The sequence below is a fragment of the Pelodiscus sinensis genome, chromosome 13 (genome assembly GCF_049634645.1).
Source record: "Pelodiscus sinensis isolate JC-2024 chromosome 13, ASM4963464v1, whole genome shotgun sequence".
NCBI classification, from domain to species: domain Eukaryota; kingdom Metazoa; phylum Chordata; order Testudines; family Trionychidae; genus Pelodiscus; species Pelodiscus sinensis.
The window spans coordinates 46,959,762-46,987,066 of NC_134723.1; the positions used below are offsets into that span (position 1 = coordinate 46,959,762).

The 27,305-nt window shown below is 56.3% G+C and overlaps 1 protein-coding gene across 6 annotated transcripts; it reads right to left on the reverse strand.

Annotated features, from left to right (window-relative positions):
* Positions 1-1,838: 1,838 nt before the first annotated feature.
* LOC106732484 (UAP56-interacting factor-like) lies at positions 1,839-26,402 on the reverse strand. Of its 6 annotated transcripts, none has more exons than XM_075941185.1 (9): positions 26,243-26,402; positions 19,883-20,026; positions 12,296-12,438; positions 7,383-7,510; positions 6,042-6,123; positions 4,282-4,325; positions 4,118-4,192; positions 2,606-2,717; positions 1,839-2,454 (listed from the first exon to the last, which is right to left on the reverse strand). In XM_075941185.1, exons 1-9 carry the CDS (start codon positions 26,304-26,306, stop codon positions 2,236-2,238), a joined length of 1,011 nt encoding a protein of 336 aa, XP_075797300.1. In that variant the 5' UTR covers positions 26,307-26,402; the 3' UTR covers positions 1,839-2,235. The 6 variants fall into 6 exon arrangements, with proteins under 6 accessions (XP_075797300.1, XP_075797302.1, XP_075797299.1 ...); XM_075941187.1 differs by having other exon boundaries at positions 1,839-2,004; positions 6,021-6,123; XM_075941184.1 differs by having other exon boundaries at positions 6,021-6,123.
* Positions 26,403-27,305: the final 903 nt, after the last annotated feature.

A 27,305-nucleotide genomic window follows, 5' to 3' on the forward strand; every position in this document is an offset into this window, starting at 1 on the left:
CCTAATGTTGCTCTTTGCATTTGTCCTTATTAAACTTCATCCTATTTACCTCCGACCATTTCTCCAGTTTGTCCAGATCATGTTGAATTTTGACCTGATCCTCCAAAGCACTCGCAGCCCCTCCCAGCTTGGTATCCTCTGCAAACTTCATAAGCGAATTCTCTATGCCGATATCTAAATCGTTGATGAAGATATTGAACAGAGCCGGTCCCAGAACTGTCCCCTGCGGAACCCCACTTGTTCTGCCCTTCTAGCATGGCTGTGAACTACTGACAACTGCTCTCTGGGAACGGTTATCCAGACCGTTATGCGCCCACCTTACCGTTAAGCTCCCTCTGGGTTGTATTTCCCTACTTTAATGAGAATGTTTCCTCTTATCGCTTCCACCCATGTGCGGAATAAATGTTCCTATGTGCACTGAGTCATATGCACCACCTGTGGAAACAAAAAGCCTAGCTGGGGGCGCACTGCTGCTCAGCTGGGCAGTGCTCGAATCTCTCCTGAGTGGCCACCCAAGCACCCGGCTTATAGGGCCCTCTGGAGGAGTCTCTAGCTCCCCCGTGAAGAAGAGTGGACCTGCCCCCGGAACAGGCGCTATGTCTCCAAATGCCTAGACAGCCACGGGCTGCTCACCGTGGCTCTGATGTCCGACTACACGTGCTCTGTCATGCCCAGACCCTTCCCAGCCGACTGAAGGAGGGGGGATGCCTTTACTAATGGAGTCTGGGCTCCAGACCAGCAAATGCTCAGTCAGATAAAGCCTTGTTCACACGGGCTCGTGGGCACCAAGAGAGCTGCCCCGGGGCAGATCCCTCCTGGGGTCGTGCTGCAAAAAGCAACCCGCCCCAAAGCAGGCTCACTGGGCGTCCCGGGTGTGCCTGCACCCCCATGTTCACACTTGCCTGCCAAGGGCTTGGCCGGCCCCACGGCCCCCGTCCAGAATTCCACCGGCTGAGAACCAAAGCAAGCCGGCCTAAGAAGTAGGGTACCCAGGTTGCTTCAGAAAAAATACCGGACGCACTTGATTGGGGGGGGGGAGAATTGGCCGGCAGGGAGCAAGACTGATCCGGGCGCGTGCAGATCCCAGGGCGCTGCCCGTTCCGCACACGGTCCCGGCGCGGCGCGAGGAGTCCGGCTGCGGCTCCACCATGTGCTTGCTCAGGAGCACGGACGGGGCTTCTCCTCCTCCCCAAGCATCACTCCTACGTCAGATGCAACCAGAGGCTTCCAGCGTCGATCGCGCCCCCTCCCAGCCACTCCCCCCGCCCCCACCAGGCTTCCGTCGGGCGCCCCGCCGGAAAACCAGACAATAGCAGATGTTGCACATGGCCGGTATCTTCTGATTTTTTTTTTTACTGGACAGAAGGCCCAAAAACCGGACTTTCCGGTTGAACACCGGACACCTGGCAACCCGACTGTGAAGCACGGATACTGGCACGTCCCCCTGGCCCGGGCGCGCTTTCCTTCCACAGCCGGGGCTCGAGCTCCCCCTCTGGCCACGCGAAGGCTGCGAGCTCGTGCTGGGAGGAGCCAATGAGGGCGAGAGGTGGGGAGCCCCCCCCCCGATCTCCACTGAGGACCAGAGAGCTGCTCTCGGGGGCGTTGCTGCTGCAAGAGGAGCCCAGGCAGTGTGGGCAGGACTGGACCCCAAGCTGGTGGGTCCCCCTGCACCCATGCTACCAGGGCCTCGGTTGGGCCCAGCAGCCCTTTGCGGGGGGCTGGGATTACACAGATCTAGGGTCAGTCCCTGCAAGACTGTAGCCCTGAAGTTCTTGGCATCCCCGCCCCGGACAGCCCATCGACTGCGTACGAGGGGATGGGCGTACTGCCAAGGCTGCAAGGGAGTCACTCGTGTTTATTGGGTGGCCCGTTGCTCAGGAGGGGCCGGGTCCCGGTCCCCGGGATGCGCTAGGGCAGCAGGACTGTCCGGCCGCCGTTCCTCGCTGCCGTAAAACGCCTCTTGTAGCTCAGGCCGGAGAATCTCTCGTCCAAGGTCAGGCTGGTCTGCAGGGAAAGGGAGGGCACGGCGTGACTCGCACCCGCCTCCGCATGGGGCATTGATCCAACAGCCCAGGAACGGGCTGCCGCAGCCAGCCAGGCAAGCAAGCAGCTCATCCAGGGCCTGGAGCCCAGCGCTCGTTAGAATGCATCGGGCTGGAGAGCCTCCGTCCGCGCCAGGCCCCTCGCTAGCGTCCTCGGTCGGGGGAGCAAGCCGGGGGGCCCGAGGGCCCAGGGTTAGTACAGCGGTGCTGTCCGGGCAAGGCGCTCCGGGAGCTGCAGGGGGGGTGAGGCAGGCGCTCGGCGTAGTCGGGGGCGCGGTGGCCCTCCCTCTGCAGGGCTGCGTGGAAGCCAGGCTGTGCGGGTGCCGGTGCTTCGAGGCAGGGGCCAGCGACCCCCAGGTGGTTCTCCGGGGGAACACAACGTTTCACGAGCCAGGGCTGACAACTTTTGGAACTACAACAGCGGAGGAACCGGATTCAGACCACAGGGGTGTTTGGAATCCAAATGGAAACGTTTGGTTTGGAAAATCCAAGCAGGACCCGGCAAAGGTGCCCTACAGCCGCGCCGCACGGGGCCGGGCGTGCCCGGGGAACGCCCGCTCTACCTGATTGGCCGTGGCGCGGAAGTTGAACCGGAGCGGCACGCCTCGGGGCTGGGGCCTGGCAGTCCCGGCGGGGGGTCGTCTGCCTCTGAGGAACGGGCGCGTGCCTCCCGGCCTGCCAGACAGGAGCGTTTGGTTAGCACGCGACGCAGCGCGGTCTGGAGCGCCCTCGACCGCTGGTGGTTAGAGAACCGCCTGCAGCGCCATGGCCGTCCTGGGGACGCTGCTCACTCAGCCCTGAGGGGGCGTGACGGGGAGCTGCCAGAGCACGTAACCCCACAGGAGTGCAGGGCTGGGGAACCTACCGCCTGCAGGCCGGATCCAGCCCCTGCTAGCTTTGAGCCGGCCTGTGGCGAGGCTCGGGGCCTTCCCCATCTTGGGGCAAGCCGGCACTCGCACCCCGGCCCATCTCCAAGCCCCGGCCTGTTTGTGTCTCCCTCAGGGGCCAGCTCAGTGATGGGGGTTTGTTTGTTTGGGGATTTTTTGCTTCTTTCCTGGGGCCCGGTCAGTAGGGTTGCCAGATGGTTGGAACAAAAATACCGACCCCCCCCCCCCCAAAAAAACAGGAACAAATTCTGTTGGGGGAGGGGGGAAGGGAGGGAGACCAAAATTGTTGAGGAAAAAAACGTAAATAAAACAGCATGAAAACAGCATGTCCCCTTTAACAGTGAGTGCAGGGGAGCCGTTCAGCACCAAGCCCCAGGCATTGCTTCCCTTGGGTCTTTTGGCCGACAGCCATTTTGTGCCAGCAGCCTTGGGGAACCAGGTAAGCATGGGGGCTGGGGTCGGGAGCTTGGGGGTGTTGAGGGCCGGAGGGGTTCGGGGGGAGGCTGGGCGCTGAGTGTTCGTAGGGTTGCCAGGTGCCCGGCATTTTCGCCTCCTGATCGGGGAAAAATTCAGAAAATACCGGGCATTTTAGGACATTTTAGGTGTCCAGTATTCTCTGAATTTTTTTACTGGACAGGAGCTGAAAACACCGGACTGTCCGGGTGAATGTCGGACACCTGGCAACCCTACCGGCCAGTGAGGTATTTTGGTGGGTTTTGGTTTTGGCCTCTCACTTGTGAGCGGCCCCGGACTGACGGTCGGTGGGTGCCTCAGCCCACACAAGGGTCCCCACCCCTGGGCTGTAGGGAGATGCTGTCGGTGCCCATCAGCCTGGGCACCCCAAGGCAGCGGAGCCCCGTCCCCCATTGCTACTCCAGCCCCCCTGCCTGGCGGGGCTGGAGCGCTGCCCCGTGGCACAGAGAAGCCCCCCGCCGGCGAACGGCCTCACTCGGCTATCGCACACAATCGGCTGCCGCCGGCACAGCGAGCCGGCCCCGCGGCCCAATGGCGATGGCAGAGCCAGAGCCCCCGGCGCACCCCAAGCTCGCTCGCTGCGGCCTGAGCCAACGGCTGTATCGTCGGGGCCTCCGGGCGCAGCGCGAGGAGCTTTGGACCCTCCGCTCCTCGGGGCAAAGGGGACTGCTCAGTGCTGCGGGGCTAACCCACTGGCCACGGCCCTTTACTCACGGACGGGCGGGGCCTGCCTGCGGGTTCGACACGGAAACGGTCAGAACGGCTCCGGAGCGGGGCTGCAGCTGCCACCTGCCGAGACAGAGAAATGCAGCGGGTCTGCTTTCTGTGGGGATCACTGGCCGCGTGGGGGCGTCTCCTGGCGCCGTTCTCCCAATTACCTTCTCGTCCACGGTCCTCTCCCTCCGGGGGGCGGCTCCGCACGCTGTAAAACAACCCGCGGGAGAGAGGCTCACTCGGCAGGCTGCCCCTCAGAGACAGACGGCCCTGCCAAGTAGCCTCCCGCAGCCGTTTTTACACGGACGCCCTCCTCTCTATGGTCCTTCAGAACAGTCACTAACCACTAAGCAAGCTGTTCCGCCTTGGACTCAGCTGGGCTGCGTGTCCGAGCCAAAGCAGGGCTCTGTGTAGCTTGACAGCGTCTCTCTCCGCAACAGCAGCCGGTCCAGGCCCAGACATTACTTCACCCACCGTCTCGCTCTCATATCCCGCAACCAATGTGGCTACAGCCTGGGTGCGTAACACCGACGGGTCGGGAGAACTCGGTTTTCCCTCTACCATATAGACTGGCCTGGGCTGATTTTGCTTTGTCCCTTCTGCCTTGCAGTCCAAGCCAACCCTCCTTTAATGCCTGTTCCCGTGCGGTTCCGCAGGGCTCAGCTGGGCCTGGCTTGGAGTGCAGCATTATCCAGCAGGGGGCGCTGCTCTGGCCCAGCCCCGCCCGTCCTGGTACCCGCCAATGACCAGGCACGCTTGTTTGCCCATGGCTGCAAGATCAGGGCCCCCAGCGCGATGCCAACAAGCATCTCGGGCAAATCTGCCTTAACCAGCTTGAATGGATGTTAAATACGGTAAGGGCCACGACTGCCCGCAGGCGCCGGCTGATCCCCAGCGGCAGAGACAGAAGAGTTACGGGGCCGGGAAGGCCGTGCGGTCTCGGGGCAGAGGGACCGCGTACGGGGATGGAAAGGCCGTGCGGTCTTGGGGCAGTGGAACTACCGACCACCAGTGGTCTGCAAGTGCCATTGGGGCGATCTGTGGATCGCTCCCAGCAAAGTGCCCCCGGGCGGCTGCCAGTGTGTCCTCTCATTTTTCCCAGCCGCATGCGGAATATATTTATTGTACACAGAAGCACGTGCGGATGTGCACCACCAGTAATAACCCATGGGGGGCTCTGCTAATCGGCGGGGCAGCGTCTGAATCTCTCCTGGCGGGCACCCAAGGGCTCAGCTTCCAGGCACCGATGGCGGCTGCCCATGAGAGGACCAGGTTGGTGCAGCTGTGCCGACGTGGCCCCGTTCGCGAGGGGCCCAGCCCTTGGAGACGATGCACGTGTGGGTGAGATGGTGGCGCTTGGTGCCGGAGGGCATGGGCGGTGGGTGAAGGCAGAGCTGGGAGAGGCAGATCCCCAGACCCACCCACAGCCCCACCCCTTCTGCTGAGGCCCCGCCTCCCCACGGGGGGGAGGGGAGGAGGTGGGCAGCACACCGAGTGCGTGTGCCCCGCCTCTCAAGAGGGGAGCGAGCACACCCCGGCCTCCCTGGCCTGGAGCACAGGGGCGGAGGAAGGTACGCGGCCCAAATGTCCCTGGCCCCGGAGCGCCGGGAGAGGAGGGTGCACAGCTCCAGCCCCAGAGCACGGCGATGGCAGGCGTGTGGGGGCAGCAACACCCTGCTCTCAGTGCTCCTACAGCAGGCATGCGGGGGCGGAGCGTGGGTGGGCCGTGCCTGAGGGACCAGCATAAGAGCAACTGCCTGCTGGCTTTGGGCATATCGGCCCCGCTGGGCTGCAGTGGGGCCAGGGGCCCGCGAGGGGCTGGGCCGTGCTCTCTGTGCAGAAGCAAGGTGAGGGAGGGAGGCCGGTTATCATTAACACAGCAAGCAAGGTTGTCTGGTCTTACAAGGGGCCCTCGTGCACGGACCCCTCTGGTGAAGCCGACGTAGGACGGTCTCTGCTGCGCCTGGTTCTGCGGGAAGGCTGCTCTGCGGCGCAGTGCGAACGGCCTGCATCGAACGGGAGAGAGGCAAAGGGACAGGGTGAGCACCCGTCGCAGGAGCCTCGGGACAGGCCCAGGCGTCGGTTTCATAGTAAATAACCGAGGCCGGGTTGACGTGAAGCCCTATAGAGCAGGCCAGGGGGTGTGCGCGGCCCACGGACCGGCAGCAGTGCCGCATGGGGCCAGGCACTCCGCACGCCTCTCCTGCAATGCTGCCTGTGCGGCACTTGGCCCCCCAGGAGTCGTGCAGTGGGAGGTTGCGCTAGAAGGAGACTCCGGTGCTGTTCCAAACCCACGTTCAATCGCGGGTCTCTGAAGAGCTGTTCGGACGCGCCCTTTTATCCCTGGCCAGGTTGTGAGTGCAATGACAAAGGAAAAAAGTCAATTTGCGAGTCTCGGATTTGGGGATCCCCCCACACCCTCGCTCACTTGGGGGAAGGGTTCCAAGGAAAAGAGAGGGGGAAGGAAGCAGAGCACCGAAGCGGGCGGGGCACTCACAAGGAAAGTCACGTCTTTGTTTTGGTTCAAATATTCGTCAACCAAAAAAGCACCAATGCAGGGGAAAAGTTTTCGGGAAAACCTGGCTGGAAACTCCCAACCGTCTCTAGCGGCTGCACTGAATCCCGCCCCCCGACACCGCTGTGGCAGAGCGCCCCCTGCGTGGGGGGCGTCGCTTCCCTCAGTCAGCAGGGGGCAGCTTGTGGCTAGAAGAGCTGCACCTACAAATCAGCCTTGCAGAAAAGGGGCTGGGTGACATAGCGGGGCCTGTGTCGGAGATCACGCGCGGTGAGCCCGTGGCGCCCGTCCCGCCTTAACACGTATGAACTGAGCATCAGCCTGGGCGCCGCACGTCCTGGCTTCCCAGCCCCTCCGGCCGCATGTCAGACTCCTCGCACGTCACTCGTGTGTGGCCCGGCGTGAGGTCCCAGACAGCGTGAATCGGGCCATCGAGCCGGGCGGTTAAGGGTTTCACACCTTTACTTTATGAAAGTTAAAAGTTCCGTTTTTATGAGGGCAGAAGTAACTCCCTCTGCCAAGGGCCGGGCCAAGTTTACTAGATGTTGAAATGAGAGTGTATTTATTAACAAGGGCCGGGGCGATGTCTGGCCAGGAAACACAAGCACACAGCACAACACTCTCCATGACTTCACAATAGCAAAGGGAGCCTTGCGTACAGTACAGTGCGGTCCAGGGCTGCTACACCTCTCCAGTCGGTACAGCACAGGAGAGAGATCCCTAAGCAGCTCATTCGAGCAGGCTGGTTACCTGCCGGTCGTGGCTTGGCCATGGGCTCCTGCTGTCCTGAATCTCTTGGGGCGCTGGGGTAGCCATCCCTGGGCTGCAGGCTGTCTGCTGTCACTGCTCTTTGTAAGCGCTTCATCATCCCGGTTGCCCTAAAACACCGTGACAGCAAAATGGAGACAATGGATTTCAGAAAGGCAGGTTTTAGTAAACTCAGGGAGCTGGTAGGTAAGGTCCCATGGGAAGCAAGACGAAGGAAAAACAAGAGAGTTGGCAGTTTTTCAAAGGGACATTATTAAGGGCCCAAAAGCAAACTATTCTACTGCGTAGGAAACATAGAAGGTGTGGCAGGAAACCGCCTTGGCTTAACTGGGGGATCTTGCATGATCTAAAAATCAAAAAGGAGTCCTATAAAAAGTGGCAACTAGGTCATATTACAAAGGATCAATATAAGCAAACAACACACATATGCAGGGGCAAGATTAGAAAGGCAAAGGCACAAAACGAGCTCAATCTAGCTAAAGACATAAAGGGTAACAAGAAGACTTTCTATAAATATATTAGAAGCAAGAGGAAGACCAAGGACGGGGTAGGCCCATTGCTCAGTGAAGAGGGAGAGGCAATAACAGGAAACTTGGAAATGGCAGAGGTGCTTAATGACTTCTTTGTCCCGGTCTTCACCAAGAAGATGGATGGTGACGGGATGCCTGACATAGTGAATGCTAGCGGGAATGGGGTCGGTTTAGAAGTTACAATTTAAAAAAAGAACAAGTAAAAATCACTTAGAAAAGTTAGATGTCTGCAAGCCACCAGGGCCTGATGAAATGCATCCTAGAATAGTCAAGGAGCTGATAGAGGAGGTATCTGAGCCTTTAGCTATCATGTTTGGAAAATCATGGAAGTCAGGAGAGAGTCCAGAAGACTGCAGAAGTGCCCATCTATAAAAAGGGAAGTAAGAACAACCCAGGAAACTACAGACCAGTCAGTTTAACTTCTGTGCCAGGAAAGATAATGGAGCAAGTAATTAAGGAATCTATCTGCAAACACCTGGAAGATAATAAGGTGATAGGGAACAGCCAGCATGGATTTGTAAAGAACAAATCAGGTCAAACCAATCTGATCGCTTTCTGTGATAGGGTAACAAGTCTTGTGGATAAGGGAGAAGTGGTGGACGTGGTATACCTAGACTTTAGTAAGGCATTTGATATGGTTTCGTATGATATTCTTATCAATAAACTAGGCAAATAAAACTTAGATGGGGCTACTATAAGATGGGTGCATAACACCACGGCTACGTCTACACTGGCCCCTTTTCCGGAAGGGGCATGTAAAGTTCACCAGTCGTCGTAGGGAAATCCGCGGGGGATTTAAATATCCCCCGCGGCATTTAAATAAAAATGTCCGCCGCTTTTTTCCGGCTTTTAAAAAAGCCGGAAAAGAGCGTCTACACTGGCCCCGATCCTCCGGAAAAAGTGCTCTTTTCCGGAGGCTCTTATTCTTACTTTGAAGTAAGTAAGGCTCTTATTCTTACTTTGAAGTAAGAATAAGAGCCTCCGGAAAAGGGCACTTTTTCCGGAGGATCGGGGCCAGTGTAGACGCTCTTTTCCGGCTTTTTTAAAAGCCGGAAAAAAGCGGCGGACATTTTTATTTAAATGCCGCGGGGGATATTTAAATCCCCCGCGGATTTCCCTACGACGACTGGTGAACTTTACATGCCCCTTCCGGAAAAGGGGCCAGTGTAGACGTAGCCCACTTGTATTGCCCTTCCAGCATTACTGTTCTCAGAGAGTAGTTATTAACGGTTCACAGTAATGCTGGAAGGGCATAACAAGTGGTGTTCCAAAGGGGTCTGTTTTGAGACCGGTTCTTTCAATATCTTCATCAACAATTTATACAATAGCATAGAGAGTAGCATTAAGCATTAAGTTTGAGGACGATACCAAGGTAGGAGGGGTTGCAAGTGCTCTGGAGGATAGGGTCATAATTCAAAATGATCTGGACAAATTGGAGAAATGGTCCGAGGTAAACAGGGTGAAGTTTAATAAGGACAAATGCAAAGTGCTCCACTTAGGAAGGAACAATCCTTTTCACACACACAGAATGGGAAGCAACTGTCTAGGAAGGAAAGGGATCTGGGTTGATAGTGGACGACAAGCTAAATATGAGTCAACTGTGAGACACTGTTGCAAAAAAGCCAACATGATTCTGGGCTGCATTAACAGGAGTGTTGTGAGCAAGACACGAGAAGTCATTCTTCCGCTCTACTCTGTGCTGATTAGGCCTCAGTTGGAGTATTGTGTCCAGTTCTGGGCACCACATTTCAAGAAAGATGTGGAGAAATTTGAAAAGGTCCAGAGAAGAGCAACAAGAATGATGAAAGGTCTAGAGAACATGAGCTATGAGGGAAGGCTGAAGGAATTGGGTTTATTGAGTTTGGAAAAAAGAAGACTGAGGGGGGACATGATAGCAGTTTTCATGTATCTAAAAGGGTTTCACGGGAGGTGGGGAATTGTTCTTCTTGGTCTCTAAGGATAGGGCAAGAAGCGATCAGGGATTATCTAGATGGTGCTGGCTCCTGCCATGAGGGCAGGGGACTAGACTTGATGATCTCTCGAGGCCCCTTCCAGTTCTAGTGTTCTAGGATTCTAGGGACCTTACCCTCCATGAATTCTTTTTTGAAACCTGTTAAAGTCCTGGACTTCACAACATCCTCTGACAAGGAGTTCCACAGGTTGACTCTGTGCTGTGTGAAGAAATACTTCCATCTGCTTGTTTAAAATCTGCTACCTATTAATTTCATTTGGTGACCCCTCATTCTTATATTATGGAAACAAGTAAATAACTTTTCCTTATTCACTTTCTCCAGACCTCTCATGATTTTCTAGACTGCTATTATATCCCTCCCCCACTTAGTTTCCTCTTTTCTAAATTGAAAAGTCCCTGTCTTTTTAATCTCTCTTCACCTTGTCTCTTCTTTCCTAGGTGGCCTTCATATTATCATCCAAAATCCTGCTCTGCAAATGTTTTTTCTTCTGTCATAACTGACTTGGTATGTAATCGATCCCCTAAGCTTATTAAGTCCTGAGGTGTTTGGTGATCTTTCCCCCCATGAGACGATTATTTCCACTGATCTGTGATGCTGCAGCAACCTCTTTTCCTCAACGGTGTCTCTTTTGGGACTGCAAATAACAATGTTTGGAAGTTCTGAATGACGGGAGAATGATCGAGAAGCAGTATGTGGGCCTGGGTATCTCAGAGGGTAGGCAGAATGCCAAAGCCTGTTTGCAAAGGCACAGGTTTATGAAAATGCAGTGTGATCCCAGGTCCCAACCCCCCTGAAATCCTGTCTTAGTCAACCAACTGCTGCTTACTGTCTGCACGCTGCACACGTGCTTACATACCTGGCTGGGTCACGGCCGTGGAATGTGGAAGAACAGGCGCCTGAAAGTGCCGTAAAATGGGGCTTCCTTAGGACTTGTAAATACTGCCATTTACTCTCCCCCTTCATACCTGTAGGACAATATCTACCCCACTAGCATCACCCACTAAATGGTACATGTTTCCACGTGCTCAGTTTTCCTGTGGCGTGAAAACTACCTTAGAATTATGCTTCCCAACAACTACTTACCGCTTTCTCTTAATACCCAGCCTCTGGCTGTACATCCATCAGTCAGCACGTGCTCTTTAAATATGACGAGCCACATTCATTCTATGCACAGGCATGTGCAGTGCCACCCTCTTCCTCTAGTGGGGGACTGTCATTATCGTGGGTAGTTTTAAAACCGTATCAAGCAGGTGTGGAGTATTTTCAAACCCACCTAACTCACCCAAACCCAGACCTCAAAAGGCAACTTCCCACCCTCAGGACTATTCCACGTTAAATTCCAGCTTTTCATCCCCAAACTATTTTGGTGCTAGAGATGTTCAAAATAAGAATATTTTAATGGTAACAGTATATAGTTTCCCCATTCTCTTGATACTAAAAAACAGCTGAGCCACTTTTATTTGGACCTTAAAACTAACCAAAGAAAAACCCTACCTTGCCAGAGACTAGACCTAGAGGATTTCAACCTGACCAAGTGAAACCTAGAGAGTTACAAGTAACCCCAAAAGGGGGATTTATCATGGAAGCATTTGAGCAAGCTTAACGAACGCTGTCACTGGCACCTCTGAGGAAGTGGGTCTTTGCCCATGAAAGCTGATGCTCCAATACATCTGTTAGTCTATAACATGGATTCCCAAACTGAGGGGCATGCCTCCCGGGGGAGGGGGGGCGTCAATACATTCCGGGGGGGGGGGGGGCACGAGGTGACCCAGCCCCCCCTTAAAATTCCCAGCCCCCCCTTAAAATTCCCCCCCCCCCAAGTTTTGCTGCTATTTTTGTTTTCCGCTACGGGTTTTTTTTGCTCAGCAAGTTTTGCTGTTATGGGGGGGAGTGCGTGAGGATTTTTCAAAAATCAAAAAGGTGGCGTGATGCCAAAAAGTTTGGGAACCTCTGGTCTAGAAGGTGCCACAGGACTCCTTGTCGCACTAGCACCTCTGTCGATCAAACTCTATTACCCATGGGCCAACGAGGCAAGCCCACGGAAATCAATGGGAACCCTTCCACTGACTTCAAAGCACGGTGGATTGTGCCACGTTTGGGCAAGAATGATGGTGAATCTTCAACTACTTCCTTGGAAGAGGCGGCAGTACGGTGAAGTGACAGTGAATCTCTTCAGGAGACAGGCCTGCTCTCACACAGCCGAGCTGCACAGATGCCACAAAATACCTCGATGCCATTACAAGTCTCACATCCTGTAAGCCTGAGTGGACAACACTTAAAATAGTCTTTGTTTAGACTTGTCTTACCCGAGTCAAGAGAACCTCCCCCCCCCCAGCCCTTCCAGAAGGCTGTGACCCTGAGGAACAGCTGTGCCTGCTTCCACCCCGCTTACCTCTTGGGGGGAAGTCTGGCGGTTTAAAGGGCTTGCTCCGTTTAATACGGCAACTGCTCTTCTTCTTGGACCAGCCATGGCACTTCTGAATTGCCTCCTATTGTACTGCTGCTGTCCAAACCCTCTTCTGAATCGATTGGGTCCTAGGAAGATAAACACTGGTTTTAGGCCATGTCTACACTGCAGCGCTATTTCGGGATCCTTCCGGTATCCCCAAATAGCTACTCCGTGTCTTCGAAACAAGCCTGTCATTTCAAAAGCTATTTTGAAATAACGGGCGCACTATTCCGACGTCCCCGTAAACCTCGCCCCACCGAGCTTATTTCGAGCCCCGGGTGCAGTGTAGACGCACCCTTAGTGTCCTTCACAACCTTGAGTGAGGAATCAGAGCAGGTCAATGGGTTCATTCACATGCACCTAAGGCAGGGGTGGGCAATACTATTTAAAAGGGGTCACTCCAGAAATTACTGAAGTGGCCCCGGGCCACCCTGGAAGGGGCAGGGCCTTGGGCGGAAGGGGCGGGGCCAGAAGACTTCTTGTGCTCCCCCCACCCTGATTGGCCTGAGGTGGGGGAGCTCAAGACGTCTTTCCCCTCCCTCCCCCACCCTGTTTCCTGGAGAGAACCGCCAGCTGGCAGGGAGGGGAAAGGATGCAAGAGACTTTGTGAGCTCCCCACCCCCCAGGCCCTGCACAGAGCCATGCTCGCCTGCTCGCCACCGGCCGGGAAGGGGGCGGGCAGGGAGTGTGACAGAGGTGGCTGGGTGAGAGGGACAAAGAGAGAGCAAGCCAGGCGTGGGAAGGAAGAAAAACGAGGGGAGAGAGAGAAACTCCAACGTGGGGCCAAACCAAGGAGAGCAGGAAGGGGAGAATGGTCAGTAATAGCTTGGGATTCCAGGAAAGAGCCCCAGAGCCACTTCCGAATCCTCCTCTGTCTGCCAGACTTCAGTCTGAGCACGAGGGGGGGTGGCATGACTGTCCCTCTCGGAGAAGATTGAACACAGAAACTCCAAAACCAGCTTGTCATTAAAGACTCCTGCAAACTTGCATTGACTTCAACTCCAGCGGGGTAGTGGGTGCTCTGTTGCTCACAAGGGCAAATCTTAAGTGCAGTATAATCTGCAAAATTTTGAGGCTTACAAAAACTACCATGTAAATTATTTTAATGGAATACCTATACTAAAATTGTGACCGACTATACCCCTTGTGACGTAGTGGGGGTACTTGCTGGGCTGTGGTGACCCCTGCTGTCTGGAGCAAGACCCAGCAGGGAAAACCTCACTAGGCCAAGGTAATGCCAAACTTGTTGAACCAGTGGCCAGACACCCCCCATGGAGAGGAACAAAGGAAGGTGAATGCGGCCCTGGCTGGGGGGGCAGGGCTGGAAGTTAGTGAGTTGGTTGCTGGCTGTCTGTGAGGATGGAGGAGACAGCCTAGGGAGAGGAGCTGGAGTTTAGGGGCCCAGTCTCCCCCCAACTCAAGGGGGCCTGAGGCATCCTAGCCCAGCTCTGTGACCAGACTACATCTGTGCTGTGCTGTATCCTGGAGAGGCAATAAACTTCCTCTATTCCACCGGCTGGTGAAGTCTGTTTGTGCCATTTCGGGGTGCAGGAGACGGGGGACCCCAACGCGCCGTCACACTGGTGCCAGGGGTGGGATGCACTGCACCCCGTGGATGAAGCTCCCAGCGGCAAGCGACAAGGCGCAGTAGAAGCAAGAGCCCTGGAGCCAGGCATGCTGGAGACAGAGCGGAGCGGTTCCTGGGAATCGTGGGGCGCTGCAGCACTAGACTGGTGAGTCTGCACCAAGGGGACCAGCGGGCAGATGGCCTACGCCCGACTCTTGAAGGCAGAGCTGGTGGGGCTGTGCAGAGAGAGGGGCTTGCCTGTGCGGAAAGCAACCAAGGCCCAGCTGATTACCCAGCTGGAAGAGAATGACCAGCCACAGGGCCAGGATCTTGTCCCCAGGGGAAGCAGCCAGACCCCCCCTGAGAGTGTGTCAGGCTCAGAGAGGGGGAGGAGCGCTGGAACCCACCGGAGAGATGAGACAGCGTCTCCCGGGAGGCCTGCAAGCCGTAGCCCATCTAGGGCAGGGGCCAGCCCAGCGGAGCTGCGGCGGCTGGAGATCCAGCTGCGGATCAGGGAATTGGAAGTAGAGGACTGAGAGAAGGACCGCCAGGACCGAGAGAGGGAGCGCCAAGATCGAGAGAAGGAGCGCCAAGATCGAGAGAGGCAGCGACAGCATGAGCTGGCCATGGCAGAGCGGAGAACCGGCGGGGCACCGGCTGCGCCAAGTGCGGATGGGCCCCAGGGTCCCAGGACTGCCAGATGCTTGGAGAGGCTCGTGGTGGCCCAATTGAAGGACATGGGTGACATAGACGGGTTCCTCAGTGCCTTTGAGAGGGCCTGTGGGCTGCAACGGGTCCCCCCAGCTGACTGGCTGCAGGAGCTCATCCCCGCACTGAACCAGGAGGCGGCCGGAGTGCTCAGTCAGCTGGAGGACCTACAGCCAGGGGATTACAACAGAGTCAAGGAGGCCCTGCTGCACAAGTTTGGGCTGACCCCCGAGATGTACAGGAAGAAGTTCCGGGGGGTACAGAAAGGGCCACGGGAGACCTATGTGGACCTGGCCTCCCGCCTGGCGCAATACTGCCGCAAGTGGGTGTCTGGAGTCGGAGCCCAGACCGCAGAGGAGCTGCTCAAGCTGGTCATGATGGAGCAGTTCTATGAAGCGTGCCCACCCAAACTGAGGCTGTGGCTCAAGGACCGGAGACCAGAGAACCCCCAGGAGGCCGGGAGACTGGCGGATGAGTTCACGGAGAGCCGGTCCGGATGTGAACGGGAGTCCCGGAGAGAAAGGGAACCGCGCAGAGACCGGATCTCGGCTGAGCAACGGAGGGAGTCAACTACGGGGCGAGACCAAGGAACAGGTCGTCTGCGCCCCAGAGAACCAGCCAGGCCCTGGACAGAGACAGCCCAAAGCCTAACTTGCCATCGCTGTGGGCAAAAAGGCCACAAGAGGGCTCAATGCACCAGGTCCCAGGCCCGGGGACTTTCCAGGGTTAACTGGCTGGGGCGGGAGGAAGGGCAGGCTGCCCCAGAGGCAGGGGCTGGCCGGCAAACCTCAGCTCAGAGAGAGGGGAAGGATGCTCAGTGCACCTCCCCTGGGAGGTCTGATTCTCAGGAAGCGGATTTCTCCGTGTACCGGGTGGGGGCAGGACGGCCCCTGCGGAGCGAGTGCCTCATACCCCTGGAGGTGGATGGTAGGAAGGTGACGGGCTTCTGGGACACGGGGGCGGAGGTGACTCTGGCCCGATCCGACATAGTGGCCCCAGAGCGGATACTACCCCACGCGCAGCTGACCCTGAAGGGCATAGATGGGTCCCCGTTTAAGGTGCCTGTAGCCCGGGTGCATCTGAAATGGGGGGCGAAGGAAGGCCTCAAGGAAGTGGGGGTGCACCCGCACTTGCCCACCGAGGTGCTGATGGGGAATGACCTAGAGGAGTGGCCCCATGAACCCCAGTGGGCTCTAGTCACTACCCGGAGCCAGAGCCAGCGGGGGGCTGACAACGTGGGTCCAGGGAAGGACTCCTGGCAGCGTCCTCAGTGTCCCATCCCAGTGGACACGGGGTCCAGCCAGGCTGGGACTCCGGACCTAGGCAGAGGTGGGGGACAGGTCCCGATCCCTGCCTCAGCAGCTGAATTCCAGGCTGAGGTGCAGGCAGACCCCTCCTTGCAGAGGCTGAGGGACCAGGCTGGCCTCCATGCAGCTCAGCCCCGGGGGAGAGGTGGCCAGGAGAGATTCCTGCGGGAGCGTGGACTCCTGTTCCGTGAGTGGCTCCCCCCCAGGAAGGCGAGGGCATGGGGGGTCCAGCGGCAGCTGGTCGTCCCCCGAAAGTATCGCCTCAAGCTGCTGTATTTGGCCCACGACGTCCCCATTGGGGGCCACCGGGGGATCCGGAGCACCCAGCTGAGGCTGCTCCAGCACTTCTATTGGCCAGGAATCTTTACAGCCGTGCAGCGGTACTGCCGGTCCTGTGACTCCTGCCAGAGGGGCGGGAAGGCCCAAGACAGGAGGAAAGCGGCTTGGGGGGCTCTACCCCAGATAGAGGACCCTCTGGGCTTGCTGAGAGAGCTATGGGAGGGGAAGGCCTCCCTGGATGGAGCATCGGGGATGGAAGCCGCCCTGGCTGTCCAGAGAAGGCTCACTGGGCTCATGGCCCCGTCCCGAGAGACCCTGGCCAGGGATCACTGCCAGTGGAAGGGTGGGAATGACCCCCGAGGACAAGCCTGTGCCAGTCGCCCTGGAGTGGGGCGGCGAGTGGACAGAGGGAAGCCAACTCATGTGGGGCCTCGCCACGGCCGGCCCGAGTCAAGGGGAGCACCCATGTCCCCAGGGCCGGTTCCTGCGCAGAGGACCCGAACTTCCCTAGGTCACGAGCGGAGTGACCCTGCTCAGTTCGCTCTCGGAGGGGGGAGAACTGTGACGTAGTGGGGGTACTTGCTGGGCTGTGGTGACCCCTGCTGTCTGGAGCAAGACCCAGCAGGGAAAACCTCACTAGGCCAAGGTAATGCCAAACTTGTTGAACCAGTGGCCAGACACCCCCCATGGAGAGGAACAAAGGAAGGTGGAATGCTGCCCTGGCTGGGGGGGCAGGGCTGAAGGTTAGTGAGTTGGTTGCAGGCTGTCTGTGAGAATGGAGGAGACAGCCTAGGGAGAGGAGCTGGAGTTTAGGAGCCCAGTCTCCCCCCAACTCAAGGGGGCCTGAGGCATCCTAGCCCAGCTCTGTGACCAGACTACATCTGTGCTATGCTGTATCCTGGAGAGGCAATAAACTTCCTCTATTCCACCGGCTGGTGCAGTCTGTTTGTGCCATTTCGGGGTGCAGGAGACGGGGGACCCCAACGCGCCGTCACACCCCTCTTTTCAGCACTTTTACAAAGCTACCATATGTTTGCTACAAAGTATGCCTCGTGTATCGTTTGAAAATTCATAATTTGCTGATCATTATTGTCCTGGTAAAATAGCATGGCACTCTTGTAGGAAAGTTACAAGATTTACAGTATGATGTTATGAAGGCATATTCCAAACCTGGGGAAGCAACCCAAATCAGTTCCTCAGAGACAAAAGTTAGCCAGCATCTCAACATGGTGTCAGCATAAACAAAAGGACTATCACCTGACTAAGCAGCCATTCTTTAGCAGGAATAAGGGTGTAAACCAGAAATTTACATTTTGACCATTATACAGCTGGGGGTTCCCATGAGAACAGATTGGCTGTCACCTGAGCACCACCTGGAGAGGATTCTCAAGGAGGAGGATACAATGTAAAGATTAGGAAGAGAGGACACACCCACCTCTCTACCCCTCAACTCTACTCATGGCATCATCCGTATTTGCAAGACAAAAGAAGCATCACTGAACTGGGTTCTGGTGGAAGAACTCACCCAGACTGCTGTGAGCACGTGGTGAGAAAAATCTTTTTGCTTCAAAGTCATGCGGCTTATTAGGTTAGACATTAGTTTGCAGTTTTTTTGTGACGAATGCTGCTTTTTCTGCCTCTTTCCTTGAGATCAGTTAAAATTTGTCTTTCTGTAGTTTGTAAAGTTGTTTTAGGTTCAAAACTAGTGGGTGTTTGGACTGCAGGATTTCAAAACCTCCATCCACAACAGGGTTTGTGCATACTGTTTTCTATTAATGAAATGACGGACTTTCTCTGAGTGGCTAGTGCACAGAAGGAAAGAGTTGGGCAGTACAAGATGCACTTTTCTGGGGACAAGTCTGGGACCAGGTGCTGCTGGTATCACTCAGCAATGTAGTTCAGGAGTGTCGGGCTATAAACACTCATATAGAGGAGCTGGGAGTGGTTTATATGCTAGAGCAGTGGTTCTCAACCTTTTTTTATAAAGTACCCCCTTTTCAAAAAAAATTATAAGTACCCCCAGTACCTACAGTTTTCAGACACACACAATTTTTTTCTACTATTGCAACACATTTGTTTAAACAACTAAATCGTAGCCAGGTGGGTAATGACATTTTGGGGTGTAAAAAGTACAAAAATAATAAAGCTCTCTAAAACTTAAAACAAAAATTCAGTTTCCTCCAATTTTCAGTTGTGTTGATGTACACCTCCCCCCCACTTCTCTCAAGTACCCCTCAGGGTACACGTACCACTGATTGAGAAACACGGGGCCAGAGGTTATGTGTAGCCAACCAGGGCTGGGTGCTCTCCCAGCAAAGCAGTGTAAAAGGTACCCCAGGTTGGAGAACCTGGGGGGACACATGTTCAGCAGTCCAGACTGGGCAATGTCACAAAAATCTTCACTTTGACTTACCTCTGAGGTCACTATTGTCAGTGGCTGAACAATGATGGTTGATGGTACAAGACCATCAAAATCCTAAATAATTTTTGCCTGAGTTGTGAGGGTAAATTAAGAATAAGTTCTTCTGACCCTCAGCAAGTTCTGTGATGCTTGTTGTTCTGAATGAGATTGTACCAAGCACAAGGAAAACACAACAGCTATGTCTACACTGCAGGCTTCTTGCACAAGAACTGTTTTGCAGAAGAGTTCTTGTGCAAAAAATCTTCCACGAGAGCGTGCCCACACTGCCATGTGCTTTTGCACAAGAGCATCCGTGCCAGTGTAGATGCTCTCTTGCGCAAGAAAGCTCTGATGGCCATTTTAACCATAGGGGCTTCTTGCGCAAGAAATTCATGTTGCCTGTCTACACCGACCTCTTGTGGAAGAGCTCTTGCACCAGAGGGCTTATTCCTCATGGGGAGAGGAATAACTCTTCCAGAAGAAGCCCTGTTTTCTGACGCTGTACTGTAAATTTACTTGCGCAAGAACATGCATGCAGTGTAGACAGCCAGCAAGTTTTTGCTCAAGAACGGCTGTTCTTGCGCAAGAAGCGTGCAATGTAGACACAGCCAATGTGGATCTTGGCTCAGCTCGCATACCACGCTACATACAGTTTGCATGGAGAGGAGAAATACTTAAGACAAAGCTGCATAAACCACTAAACCCTTCAGCAACCTTGTTGAACAGCAGTAAAAGAAACAGATGAAAAAATCCCAAGATGCACAAAATAAATCATTGGAGCTTTGTGGATGAAAACTCGCGGAGCCAATTCAGAGGACTGTGTGGTCTCACATTGTTATTCAAAGCACGTCCTAAAAATAATGGGTTCAACCAAAGTGACAAATTAACTCCACTAACTGAACTATCAGAGGGCAGCCTAAGGGGTAATTTAAGCGTGTTCTGGGAAAAGGGGGGATTAGGAAGAGTGTAATTAAAATATGCAAAACTCAAAAGGAAGGGAGAGTTTCTAAGAAGTCATTTTGAATTAGTAATTCCTAAGAACACAAGGCAGGAATTTATGCTTTGAAGGAGCCTGGATATTCAATTGCGACCGAACAATCCCCTTTTTGCTCAGCCACACCGGCTTAGGAAAGCAAAGGGTTGGGGCAGCACTGCTTAGTCGGCCAATGTTCACTCGAAGGAGGAGCGGGCGCTGGTTGGCTTCACAGGCGTCCGTCCCTCCTACATGTCTCCACAGCCCCTAGGGCTGCACGGCAGCATTTACCGACCTTGCAGGTTCCGTTGCATCCAGGTGCGGAACCTCGGCCATCCGTTCCCATAGGCTGGACTCCTGTTCTTGGCTTGCTGCCATGGCGTGGCCCCTGCTAACTTTGCGTCTCTTTGTCCTTTCCTCTGGCGCTTTATGATGTCATCTGGATGGGAAAACATAAGGGGGAAAAACCAGGGGAAATGGTCATTTCAGCAAACATCACTTTCCATGGCGAGGACTCCTGGTTAGCCTTCACGGTGCACACGCCGTCCCGAACGAGAGCCCCCATGAAGAGCATGTGAGCAGCACAGAGACACGGGAGCGGTTCAGACCCGATCTCCTCATGCTGACATCAGCTAGAAAATCACCGCGTTAGCTTTGCGCTGGTGTTTAATGGCGCAATGGCTTGCAGGAGGGATCGGTCAGCTCTTGGGGAGACAGCCTTTGATACGGTGAATTAAAAGGGAGAGCCAGGTTAGAGCAGAAGCACTGGAGACCCGGGAAGCCAGAGAGACAGAGGGTTGATTTAATAGTGACACCTAATGCTGCTCGGTATCTGAATTTAATTCAGGGTCAAATTCTGCTCGCGGTTCCACAGTGCCTCTCTGGAGTGAGTGCGTGGAGATCAGCCCTGGTGTGACTGACCCATGGGGCTGCCCTAGTCACACACTTCTCAAGGCAGATGTAACGCCCTGGGGTACGTCTACACAGCAGCCTGATAGCGGAATAAAGAATAAAGTGTCTACACTGCCAGCCTTTATTCCAAAATAACAGCAAGCGGCAGGACTTCTTACTCCAGCTCCTGGAACCCCCCTTTCCCGAGGAGCAAGGGGAGTCAAAGGAAGAGTGTTCTCCCTTCAACTTCCTGCTGTGTAGACAGGGTCAAAAGCCAAGTTAAGCTATTTCAGCTTCAGCCACGTAATTGACACAGGTGAAGCTGCGTAGCTTAACTTGACCTTAGCCCTGCTGTGTCAATGTGCCCTTACAGGCCTCAGAGGAGTGACTCGTGAGCTTTGCATGCACGGGGCCGGCGACACTGCTCCGGGTGTTTAGAATGGGCCCTCCAACAGGAGGGTGGGGGCTCCCGAGATGGAAAATAACAGTCTGACCCAACACGTATTATGACGTAGCACCGTGGGAGCAGGGGAGGAACAGCAGGCCAGCCGCGGGTGGGGAGCCGCTTGCATTGCATGGCCGGCGAGAAGAGTCTCTAGCAGCTCATCCTATACCAGGGGAGCCAGCTCTTATGTTTCATGCTGAATAGCGGGATTTGGTGCCACGCTTGCTCCAGGGCCTTTTGGGACTCGCCTTCAGCCTCTACAGGAAACACTCTCGCCCAGCTCCAGATCGGATGGGCAACTGGGACAGTTCCACCTGTTGGCCCAGAACACTAGAACTGGAAGGGCCCTCGAGAGGTCAAATCCAGTCCCTGCCCTCACGACAGGACCAAGCACCGTCTAGACCATCCCTGACAGGTGTCTGTCCAACCTGCTCTTCAGTATCTCCAGCGATGGAGATTCCACAACCCCCCTAGGCAATTTATTTCAGTGCTTAACCATCCTGAAAGTTAGGAGACTTTTCCTAATGTCCAACCTAAACCTCCATTGCTGCAGTTTAAGCCCATTGCTTCTCCTCTTAGCATCAGAGGCCAAGGCGAACAAGTTTTCTCCCTCTTCCTTATAACACCCTTTTAGGTACTTGAAAACAGCTATCATGTCCCCTCTCAGTCCTCTTTTTTCCAGACTAAACAAGCCCAGTTCCTTCAGTCTTCACTCATAGTGGCAAGGTGATAGGGAACAGCCAGCATGGATTTGGAAAGAATAAATTATGTCAAACCAATCTGATAGCTTTCTTTGATAGGATAACGAGCCTTGTGGATGAGGGAGATGCAGTGGACGTGGTACACCTAGACTTTAGTAAGGCGTTTGATACGGTCTCGCATGATATTCTTATCAATAAACTAGGCAAATACAACTTAGATGGGGCTACTATAAGGTGGGTGCATAACTGGCTGGATAACCGTACTCAGACAGTAGTTATTAATGGTTCACAATCCTGCTATAAAGGTATAACAAGTGGGGCTCTGCAGGGGTCTGTTTTGGGACCGGCTCTGTTCAATATCTTCATCAACGATTTAGATATAGGCATAGAGAGGACGCTTATTAAGTTTGCAGATGATACCAAGCTGGGAGGGGTTGCGACTGCTCTGGAGGAAGGGTCAGAATTCAAAATGATCTGGACAATTGGATAAATGGTCTGAGGTAAACAAGATGAAGTTTAATAAAGGCAAAGTGCTCCACTTAGGAAGGAACAATCAGTTTCACACATACAGAATGGGAAGTGACTGTCTGAGAAGGAGTACTGCAGAAAGGGATCTAGGGGTTATAGTGGACCACAAGCTGAATATGAGTCAGCAGTGTGATGCTGTTGCAAACAAAGCCAACATGATTCTGGGATGCATTAACAGGTGTGTTGGGAGCAAGACACGAGAAGTCATGCTACCGCTCTACTCTTGGTAGACATTATTCTACTCTACTCCAGGCCTCAGTTGGAGTGTTGTGTCCAGTTCTGGGCACCACATTTCAAGAAAGATGTGGAGAAATTGGAGAGGGTCCAGAGAAGAGCAGCAAGAATGATTCAAGGTCTAGAGAACATGACCTATGAAGGAAGGCTGAAAGAACTGGGCTTGTTTATTTAGAAAAGAGAAGACTGAGGGGGGACATGAGAGCCATTTTCAGGTATCTAAAAGGGTGTCATAAGGAGGAAGGAGAAAACTTGTTCATCTTGGCCTCTGAGGATAGAACAAGAAGCAATGGGCTTAAACTGCAGCAAGGGAGGTTTAGGTTGGACATTAGGAAGAAGTTCCTACCTGTCAGGGTAGTCAAACACTGGAATAAATTGCCCAGGGAGGTTGTGGAATCCCCATCTGTGGAGATATTGAAGAGCAGGGTGGATAAATGTCTCTCAGGGATGGTCTAGACAGTATTTGGTCCTGCCATGAGGGCAGGGGACTGGACTCGATGAACTCTTGAGGTCCCTTCCAGTCCTAGTATTCTATGATTCTATTATTCTAATAGCTCATGTTCTCTCGACCTTTCATCATTTTTGTTGCTCTTCCCTGGACCTTCTCCAATTTCTCCACATCTTTCTTGAAATGCGGTGCCCAGAACTGGACCCAAAATTCGAGCTGAGGCCTAACCAGCGCAGAGTAGAGTGGAAGAATGACTTCTCATGTCTTGCTCACAACACACCTGTTCGTGCAGCCCAGAATCACGTTTGCTTTTTTTGCAACAGCGTCACACTGTTGACTCCTGTTTAACTTGTGCTCCACTCTCCCCCCCTAGATCCCTTTCTGCCGCACTCCTTCCCAGACAGTCGTTTCCCATTGTGTATGCTTGCAACGGACTGTTACTTCCTGAGTGGAGCACTTTGCATTTCTCCTTATTGAATCCCACCCTTTGCATATGGAATTCCCAACAGATTGTTTCAGCTTTCACCAAATTAGTGGGGGAAAGGCCGTCAAGCCACACTTAGACCGGAACCCTCCCTTCTTCTCTGCTCCTGCAGAGACGAGGCCCCCTGCTCCGTGACTGGCTGGAGTGCAAGGTCTTGTCTTTGATGGGGGTGGCCGCATGCCAGGAGACTTCCTAGAGCTGTTCCTGTGGGCACAGATCACTCCTCAAGTGCTGCCTGCTGCTCCGTCTCCAGCCGAATGCCAGGAAGCAGAAGAGGAGGAGACCCAGTAAGTGAGCAATGCCAGGTCTGAGGGAGACTGGACTCCCTGCCTGCTTTGGGACTGTGCTACCCGCCCGCCCAGGAGCCGAGCCCACGGGGCGAGCTCAGCGGTACTCGGTCTCAGTGGTCTCCGGGCAGCGTGCCTGCCAGGAGCACAGACACTGCTGATGCGCGTCGCTAGCTGAGTCCCTGCTTGCTCCTGGGGGAGGTGGCCCAGCGAGCTGATGCTGGGCTCCGAGGACTGGTGGGAACTGTTCACCCTGCGCTGCATGCGAAAAATAATCGGTTGTGTGCTTCCCCCCCTTCCATGCTGACAACGAAGCAGACGCAGCAGCGGTCGCCTTGGGGCTGGGGGGACCGCCCTTCATTTCCACACGTCAGTACTGGCCGGGACAGACAGCAGTGACGAAAAATAATTTGCTGTGAATGTGCATGGGAATCTACCCATCTGTGGGCTACAGAGTCAGCATCCACGGGGCGGGCGTGGGCCCGATCTGTCCGGCGGTGGGGGCGGTGTCAGAGCAGACTGGGACAATCTCCAGGAGCATTTTCCCCCCTCCTCCCGTCTTCCTCTGCAGTGTGAACTCTGCCACAGAGCCCTTCTGCAGTGGGATAAGGAGCTACCAGCCTGCTTCCTCGGATCCCAGTTATACCCGCCTTTACCTCACTGTGTCGCCTTTAGCTGGGCCCTGGCCTACGTGAGAGAAGAACGTGGGGAGCTGGAAACAGAGAGCCACAGACCGGATCTGGCTGGCCATGGTGCTGACAGTGTCCCCTTTAGAGCTATGGGCGATGGTGCCAAATGAACCTCCCCCTTGAGTAGGTGTGCTTCGCGGGGAGACAAGCAGTGAGAGATGAATCACAGAGGATCTGCTAAAAGTGAGCACCTTCCATGGGCGCTGTCAGGATGGCCACACAACAGAAGGCCCAGTGCAGTGTTCCCGCTCACCTCATCCATCCACGTGCGGAATAAATGTGTATGTGCACCACGCCATGAGCCAATGTGCACCACACCACGAAACCTAGCTGAGGGCACTTTGCTAATCAGGTGGGTGGCACTGGAATCTCTCCTGCACTGCTGCACACCCGCCCCGCTCACAGGGAACCCCGGGGCTTGGGTGACTAGATGTAACCCAAAACAAGCAGTGAAATTAGAGGCCAGCTGCACAGTAGCTATAACTGAGCAGAGCTCCGGGGAAGTCAGGACAGCTGCATCGATTCCCACCTGCGTGGGAGCTGGCTCTGGGTTTCCTGGGTGGGGAAAAACATCTGCTCCAGAATATCGAGGTGATCTGGGTAGAAAGGGCCCAGTGCGCCTATGAAAAGTAGAAGGCCAACCCCCCAGCGCAAGCCTGGCCCGGCTCGCAGCTAGAATGGAAATGTCAGGCGAGGAATCCTCCCTGAGCTGTGTGCCAAACCGGCTGACTTACTCAAAGGACGGTTGTTTACGCCCGTTGCATCGCCGCTGCCAGACAGCTGTCGGGCCTAGCGAGCAAGCTTCCATAAATAGCCTCAGCACCAGATGACCCCAGGCCTTGGCCCCGTGCGCCTCTGGTGGGCTGGGCTTGGAACGCTCCGCGCTGGAGCTAGGCCGCCGTCTCAGCAGCGCACAGACGTTGTTTCTACTGTGGGTCATTTCACCAGCTCTTTCCGCTGCGTCAGGCGCTCGCCGCGCTTTTCACACCTCCGTGGGCTCGCCGGGCAAACAATCGCTGTCTGCGTCTCCACTTTCTGCTGCCTGGCAGCCTGATGTCTTACTGCTTAATTCTACCAGGCACCGCGGCACCCAGCAGAAATCCCCACACCCCGGGGAAACCTGCCACAACAGCACTTCTGCTGTTCCTGTTCCTGGGTCCGGATCTAGGCCAGCTCCCCTTAACATCCTGGGACAGGCCCCTACACTTCAGATGCAGCTGGTGACTGACAGATCAAGGCCCCGGTTCTCAAAGGGTCTCGGCCAGTGGAACTGCAGGGGTGGATTCCTTTCTCTCACTAGAGCACAACAGGGCGATCCTGCCTTTCTCCCGCTGCCCCCTCGGCCTTCCACCCTTTGCTGAGAGCAGAAACATCCCCAGCAGCGAGCCGTGGGCGGGCCAGGCACCGCGCATTGTAAGGAGCCCCAGGGATTTCCCTACACCCCCCATGGGGCTGTATACCCCCGCAGTTCCCCAAGACCCCCCAGTTTTGTGAACTATGGTGCCATACAGCCCACGTCACCCTCCGGTGTCACACCCCAAGGGCCCTGACCCCCCGCCCCCAATTCCTGGGGAGGCTACTGAGCCCGACACAAGCCTGGGCCGGAGGCGGACAGCGGGTGCTGCGCTCCGGGGCTGTTGGAGCGAGCCTGGCTGTCAGGCCGGCCGGGCCGGGCGCCGCCCTACCCCGGCCGCACGGATCGGCCCCGAGACGGGTCTTGCCTTCCCCCAGCTCCTGCCCGACAGCGGGGCGGGTCCTGGGCGCGGGCGCAGCGGGCGCTTTCCGGGCACTGCCGCGGCCAGGCGCTCGGACGCCGGGACACCAGCCGGGGCAGGGCGCAGCGCAGCGCCGGGGGCTCGGCTCGCCCTGTCCAAGCGCAGCGCCCGGGGAGAGCGGGGCCAAGCCAGCCCGGGGCAGGGCGCACGGCGGGGCAGGGAGCGGCACCTACCCAGGGAGAGGTCAATCTCCGCCGGGCCGGCGTCGGGCCCCGGCTCCGGCCCCGCCGGCTCCATGAGCTGCTGCTGCGGATCCGGCGCTGGGAGCCGAGAGGCAGAGCCCAGCCTGGCCGGTGCCCCCGGCCGCTGCCCGCCCCGCCCGCCCGGCTCCGCGCCCAGCCCCTCGGTGCGCCTGCCCGGAATGTGCCTGGCCGCGGAGCGCCAGCCGGTCAGCACGGCCCCCCCGCGCCAGCACCCCCCGCGCGCCGCCAGCACCCACCCCCTGCCCGGCAGCACCCACCCCCTGCCCGGCAGCGCCCACCCCCTGCCCGCCAGCGCCCACCCCCTGCCCGGCAGCACCCCCCCGGCAGCACCCACCCCCTGCCCGGCAGCACCCACCCCCTGCCCGGCAGCACCCACCCGCCAGCGCCCACCCCCTGCCCGGCAGCACCCACCCGCCAGCACCCCCCCCCGGCAGCACCCACCCCCTGCCCGGCAGCGCCCACCCCCTGCCCGCCAGCGCCCACCCCCTGCCCGGCAGCACCCCCCCGGCAGCACCCACCCCCTGCCCGGCAGCACCCACCCCCTGCCCGGCAGCACCCACCCGCCAGCGCCCACCCCCTGCCCGGCAGCACCCCCCCCGGCAGCACCCACCCCCTGCCCGGCAGCACCCACCCGCCAGCACCCACCCCCTGCCCGGCAGCACCCACCCGCCAGCACCCACCCCCTGCCCAGCAGCACCCACCCGCCAGCACCCACCCCCTGCCCGGCAGCACCCACCCGCCAGCACCCACCCCCTGCCCGGCAGCACCCACCCCCTGCCCGGCAGCACCCACCCCCTGCCCGGCAGCGCCCACCCCCTGCCCGCCAGCGCCCACCCCCTGCCCGGCAGCACCCCCCCGGCAGCACCCACCCCCTGCCCGGCAGCACCCACCCCCTGCCCGGCAGCACCCACCCGCCAGCGCCCACCCCCTGCCCGGCAGCACCCCCCCGGCAGCACCCACCCCCTGCCCGGCAGCACCCACCCGCCAGCACCCACCCCCTGCCCGGCAGCACCCACCCGCCAGCACCCACCCC